Source organism: Rhamphochromis sp. 'chilingali', assembly GCF_963969265.1.
Source record: "Rhamphochromis sp. 'chilingali' genome assembly, chromosome: 11".
In the NCBI taxonomy this organism is placed as follows: Eukaryota; Metazoa; Chordata; class Actinopteri; order Cichliformes; family Cichlidae; genus Rhamphochromis; species Rhamphochromis sp. 'chilingali'.
Window position 1 is genome coordinate 7,500,900 of NC_137938.1, and position 6,000 is coordinate 7,506,899.

The following is a 6,000-nucleotide window of genomic DNA, read 5'->3' on the forward strand; positions in this document are numbered from 1 at the left end:
CTCCAGTGAACACGAGTGCAATAAATGACACGGGAGTGTTCCTGCAGACGTTTCCCTCAGCTTATCTTCCTTGTAGTGTGACAAAGGTTACATGTTCACTGCATGTGAAGGATAACGCTTTATATTTTAGATAATGTCTTTAGTTTTCCAGGACTTCGTCCCAGTAATCAGAAAAGGCAATGGCTGACCGAAACGTGATGGAAGTAGCGTTGTTTAGGACACCAGGTAGTCTCTGCCCCAAGCGTCCGTGGTCTGTGCTTTGCCACCACAAGTATGCCCTTGTTGTTCCTTTTCCCCTCGCTTTTATAGGCGAATAATCACAAGAAATTCGTGAATACACGCCAATTAGAATACAATGTTGAAGACATAACTGAACATATAAGCCTCGTAAGGTGTAGAAAACAGTAAATCTTAAACGTTTATGAGACAGATTATGCGTCAGATTTTTAATTGTAAATTAAATATAGAGTTCAAATATCGCGAGATGTGACGTCAAGCATTGGTAGCAAACGCGCCGTGGTTTCGAGTGGAACAGGGAAACAACCTCCGCCGACCTTTCTTTCAATCCTGTAATCCGTCTGCGTAGGGTGTGCTCTGGGGCTAGTCTCGGCACACATTTTATTATGAAACAAACCAAAAGCTAGAGAGCACACGCAGACATATTTTTATAAGAAAAACAAAAATCGGTGAAGCAGGATTTGATTTGCCAACTCAAGCAACGCGAAGAAGACGCTGCCAACGGATAAGAAAGAAAGACGGAACGAGAAGAACGTTAGCAAGCTAAGCTGTTAGCCTCATTGTTGAAAGCGTGGGCGATTAACTTTAGCCAGGTATATTGTTAACTACTTGTTTTTTACGTTGAAGTCAGTTGTCCTTTCAGGCATACGTGTTAATTATAACATTTGTTTTGCAAGCTACCGAAATTTGAGTGCTGTAAGTGATTGCGAAAATTGAAATTTCAATTTGGGCCAGTCACATCGGTTAGGCCACGCTCCGACATTTTGCTAATCACGCTAACTAGCCCACGTTGTTAACGGTTAAGCGATAACTGCCTGCTGCATTGGTGTAGTGACGGATATAAATAATCTCTCAAATCTTAAAAGGCTAATTTTGGTTGACGATTGTCCTCAAAATATCGAACTTGCAGTTGAGACGTAGCCTGAGAACACGCTTCGCCAGCCATGAATCCCAGCGCGCCTAGCTACCCGATGGCCTCCCTGTATGTGGGAGACCTGCACCCAGACGTTACCGAAGCCATGCTATACGAGAAATTCAGCCCGGCTGGACCCATCCTCTCCATTAGAGTATGCAGAGACATGATCACCCGTCGCTCCCTAGGCTATGCCTATGTGAACTTCCAACAGCCAGCTGACGGTAAGTTTACCGCGATCTATGTAGAGCATGTAAGGAAATGTACTGACAGACTCCATTTTGAACATGTACCGTGCTACCTCGTTTTATCTTTAATTTTAAACATGTGCTTTATTAAATTATCAACATGCCATACTACTAGAATAATTAAATCACGAAGAAAATGGAAGTAAGTGCAACATATTTGTTTATTTGTTTTAGCCGAAAGAGCTTTGGACACCATGAACTTTGATGTAATAAAAGGCAGGCCTCTCCGTATCATGTGGTCTCAGCGTGACCCCTCACTGAGGAAGAGTGGGGTGGGAAACATCTTCATCAAGAATCTGGACAAATCCATCGATAACAAGGCCTTGTATGATACATTCTCTGCATTTGGAAACATCCTGTCCTGCAAGGTATCATCCTGTGGTGCCATTTCTTCTGGCTGTGTTTTGTATATGAAATCAACTAATTAAGCATGACTAATGATTGGACCGTTTAAAGCCTGTAGAGTTTCAATTGTGTGGAATGCATGTTGTTTGTGAATGGTTTTGACCTCCTAAAATCTTCCTTCTCCAAGGTGGTTTGTGATGAAAATGGCTCAAAGGGTTACGGCTTTGTGCACTTTGAGACCCATGAAGCTGCTGAACGGGCCATTGAGAAAATGAACGGCATGTTGCTCAATGACAGAAAAGTGTAAGTGTGCCTACTGTTGTACAAGTCTGTGTTTGAAGGAGTGTGATCAAAGTTTGTGTGTGACTGCATCTTGTTCTCCTGTTTTGCCTAATGTACTTTGTTGTTATAGAGCTTAGTTTTAAATCGTGAGGGAACTGAGCTGATAGGATTTATTACATTTTGGTTTGAAGCAGTGAAGTTCACATATCGCAGTAGCTCTAGAGTTATCACTCCTTATTACATAAGCTGTATGTTGTTTTCCCAAAATGCTCTCTTCAATGTCTGACGCTCATTTTACCAACACAGGAGGACTTTCACCCCATTATATTTGATTTAAACTTTATCAGAATATATTTTGATGAAGTTAGAAAATAAATTTTGTATGTCATGTTATTAACAGATTTGTTGGACGATTCAAATCGCGTAAAGAGAGGGAAGCTGAGCTTGGAGCACGAGCCAGAGAGTTCACTAACGTTTATATCAAGAACTTTGGCGAGGACATGGATGATGAGAAGCTGAAGGAGTTGTTTAGCAAATATGGTAAGATGGCAAGATTTCAGAGACACACTTTTAATAATCACAAATGCTGTTGGTATGATTTGCTGTGTTATGTGTTGATTAGCTCTTGTGTTTTGTAGGGCCTGCCCTCAGCATCCGGGTTATGACTGATGAAAGTGGCAAATCCAAGGGATTTGGCTTTGTCAGCTTCGAGAGGCATGAAGATGCCCAGAAGGTTAACAGCTTTGTTCTTTCTTGGGCGGCGGGGGACTTTTGGTATCTCCAGAGGCTTTGAAAAAGGCACTTGCTGTAGTTTATTCTTTGAATCCACACCTAATCATGACTTTTGTTTTGTTGTAGGCTGTAGATGAAATGAACGGTAAAGAACTGAATGGCAGGCAAGTCTATGTGGGCCGTGCACAGAAGAAAGGGGAGCGGCAGAATGAGCTCAAACGCAAATTTGAGCAGATGAAACAGGATCGCATGACCAGATATCAGGTTTGTTGGCCCATTTCTTGGTTAGATCACTTTCATGCACCACATTGTGTCACAAGAACAATTTAAGGAAAGCTATCTTGCGTCTGATTGGTGCAATATTTAATTTCATTGCTGTGATGTTGGAGCATAACCTGAAGGACAGTAGCAGGAATGCTGAACTACCGTCCAACAGTTTCATTGTGATTTTCCATGTACCAGGGTGTCAATCTGTATGTGAAGAACCTGGATGATGGCCTTGATGACGAGCGTCTGCGCAAAGAATTCTCCCCATTTGGCACCATAACAAGTGCTAAGGTAAAAGCTTTGAGGGGTTTATTTGTGATCGTGAAATTAACAAGGCAATAATTAGACAAAATGCTAACCTATTTTTTTGTTTCCCTAGGTGATGATGGAGGGTGGACGGAGCAAAGGCTTTGGCTTTGTGTGCTTCTCTTCTCCAGAAGAGGCCACTAAAGCTGTAACAGAGATGAATGGGCGTATTGTGGCTACAAAGCCACTGTATGTGGCCCTTGCCCAGCGGAAAGAGGAGCGTCAGGCTCATCTAACCAACCAGTACATGCAAAGGATGGCCACTGTTCGAGCTGTGCCCAACCCTGTCCTTAACCCATACCAGCCTGCTCCACCTTCAGGATATTTCATGGCGGCTATCCCTCAGGTGAGTCAACAACACCCTATTTAGTACTTTTCCATGACATAAAACTCTGTTTTGGTCAACTGTACCAGTGTGCTGTGTTTTTTGGAGTAGCAGTAACTAATGACATGGCTTGATTCTTCTCAGGCTCAGAACCGTGCTGCATACTACTCTGCCAACCAGCTGGCCCAGCTGCGCCCCAGCCCCCGTTGGGCTACTCAAGGAGTGCGTCCTCAGCGTAAGTGATTACATGTAGATTATACGTATGCAGCCTTTACTTAAAAAGAGCTAAAGTCTAATGACTGTTTGCTTCCCCCCCATCCCCCCTTTCCTTCTTTTAGACTTCCAGAACATGCCCAATGCTATGCGTCCAACAGCACCCAGGCCTCAGGCCTTAAACACCATCCGTGCAACCGCCACCACCAACACCCAGGTCCCACGCATGATGGCTTCTCAGCGTATGCGTAAGTATTTTATCTTTGACTTGACAGGAATCAGATGCATTTAGTCTCCTCACGAGCCGATGATGAGTTGATGCAGTTTTGATCAGGCTCCTCTTGCTGTTGTCATTGCAGCCACACAGGCGCTCAACCAGCGCCCTGCCAATGCTTCAGCCGCCGCAGCCCCAGTGCGTGCCATGCCCCAGTACAAATATGCTGCTGGTGTGCGCAACCCTCAGCAGCACATGGCCTCCCAGCCACAGGTCACCATGCAGCAGGTAAGATATCAGTGGATGTAATTCATAAATATAATTGGTGCAAATTTTCTAAATGTACACCTTCAGGATATTCAACATTAAATGCAGTTGTACTGATTCATTTTTTTATAATTATAAATTTTATTTCCCCTCTCCCCAAGTGGGGTTCAGACTTTAGAACCTGGCACAGTTATGTGCTGCTTAATAAGCAAAAAGTAATACAAGTATTCATGACTAATATGGGTCATTGTAATTCACGGTCTGCTTCAAGTGGTAAAAGTGTGGTTGTGTAGTCATTAACCCCCCCCCCCCCCCCCCCCCCCTCCTCCTCCTTCAGCCGGCAGTCCATGTCCAAGGACAGGAGCCTCTAACTGCCTCCATGCTGGCTGCAGCCCCACCTCAGGAACAGAAGCAGATGCTGGGTAAATAATTAGTTCAGATTATAAGGAAATAAGTGTAAATGCTCATGGCACGTTATACTCGGTATTTAATTGTTGACTTCGTCCTCCCCTTTAGGTGAGCGTCTGTTCCCTCTGATCCAGAACATGCACCCCAGCCTGGCTGGCAAGATCACTGGTATGCTGCTGGAGATTGACAACTCAGAGCTGCTTCACATGCTTGAGTCACCTGAGTCGTTGCGCTCAAAGGTTAGTGAAACAAGTAATTTCTAATAAATGTGGTATTTCGTAAAGGATTAAATTGCTACAGATGGCCTATGCACCTCATAACTGATGTTTAATGGGAAGTGCAACATATAAATTGGTTTCATAAATGTAATGCTTTTGCAGGTGGATGAGGCTGTTGCTGTGCTCCAGGCCCACCAGGCCAAGGAGGCTGCTCAGAAGTCCTCCACCCCTGCTGGTGTTCCCAGCGTCTAAGGTGTGTTCTCAGGAGAGACATTTTAGGTTCATTCATAAATTGTTGGTGTGCAAATCATATTAAAGAGAAGAAGCAAATGTGTATTTGAGCCCTGTGTTTTTCTCTCTTGCAGATCGAGCATTTTGAAACCTGCTTCACCGATGGAAAAAGAAAAAAAAACTTAAACATTGAAAAACCTAAAACTCTGAAAACATCGCAAAATGATAAATTATTTCTTAAAAAAAAAAAAAAAAGAAAACGATTGACTCTGCCAGGTCTAGGGATGGTTTGACTAGACCTTGATCATAAACAAAAATTTGTTGAAAAAAAAAATAGCAAAATAGAGAAAATTGAGATAATTAAATTTGAATGCATTCCTCTGTTTTATGTCATTTTACTGTGTCAGTGCTCAGAATATCCACCCACTTTAGGAAGGTGGCAGCTGGGCATCTTGAAAGGTGATTTGTATCGTAAACTACTGGCTGTAATAAACTCAATAAATAATTTGGGCTCTCTGTTTAGTAAATTACTGCAGTTGTCAACAGCTACAGGTCATACATAATTATTTGCTGTCAAGAGTTGATTTAATGTATTGGTTCTATTTTAAAGCACAGCCAGCTTTCCTCCACCAGGTGTCGCTCTCAGGCAGCAGTTTCCAGATTACACACTTTTCTGTGAACTATGTCATCATACATTTGATCTCATGCTTGTTTCGCTAAAAAAAAAGGGCCTGCTGGACTACATGCAGAAAAATTGACTATTAAATAAAAGGACAAACAGTGTGTTGAATTGA

At 42.8% G+C, this 6,000-nt stretch overlaps 1 protein-coding gene across 1 annotated transcript; it reads left to right on the forward strand.

The window, feature by feature from the left end:
- Positions 1 to 552: 552 nt before the first annotated feature.
- On the forward strand, positions 553 to 5,722 carry LOC308406511 (polyadenylate-binding protein 1A). Its single transcript, XM_080897559.1, has 16 exons — positions 553 to 830; positions 1,148 to 1,374; positions 1,573 to 1,766; positions 1,931 to 2,046; positions 2,426 to 2,565; positions 2,664 to 2,758; positions 2,884 to 3,021; positions 3,220 to 3,315; positions 3,404 to 3,676; positions 3,800 to 3,890; positions 3,994 to 4,116; positions 4,228 to 4,370; positions 4,687 to 4,771; positions 4,866 to 4,996; positions 5,138 to 5,228; positions 5,341 to 5,722. Exons 2-15 carry the CDS (start codon positions 1,182 to 1,184, stop codon positions 5,225 to 5,227), a joined length of 1,908 nt encoding a protein of 635 aa, XP_080753685.1. The 5' UTR covers positions 553 to 830; positions 1,148 to 1,181; the 3' UTR covers position 5,228; positions 5,341 to 5,722.
- The last annotated feature ends 278 nt before the right edge of the window (positions 5,723 to 6,000 follow it).

Excerpts from the sequence above, each read along its gene's own strand:
- LOC308406511 (XM_080897559.1), top strand. The coding sequence starts at position 1,182 with ATGAATCCCAGCGCGCCTAGCTACCCGATGGCCTCCCTGTATGTGGGA. Across the intron at positions 3,677-3,799 it reads TCATGGCGGCTATCCCTCAG|GCTCAGAACCGTGCTGCATA; the intron begins GTGAGTCAACAA and ends GATTCTTCTCAG. Across the intron at positions 3,891-3,993 it reads TCAAGGAGTGCGTCCTCAGC|ACTTCCAGAACATGCCCAAT; the intron begins GTAAGTGATTAC and ends TCCTTCTTTTAG.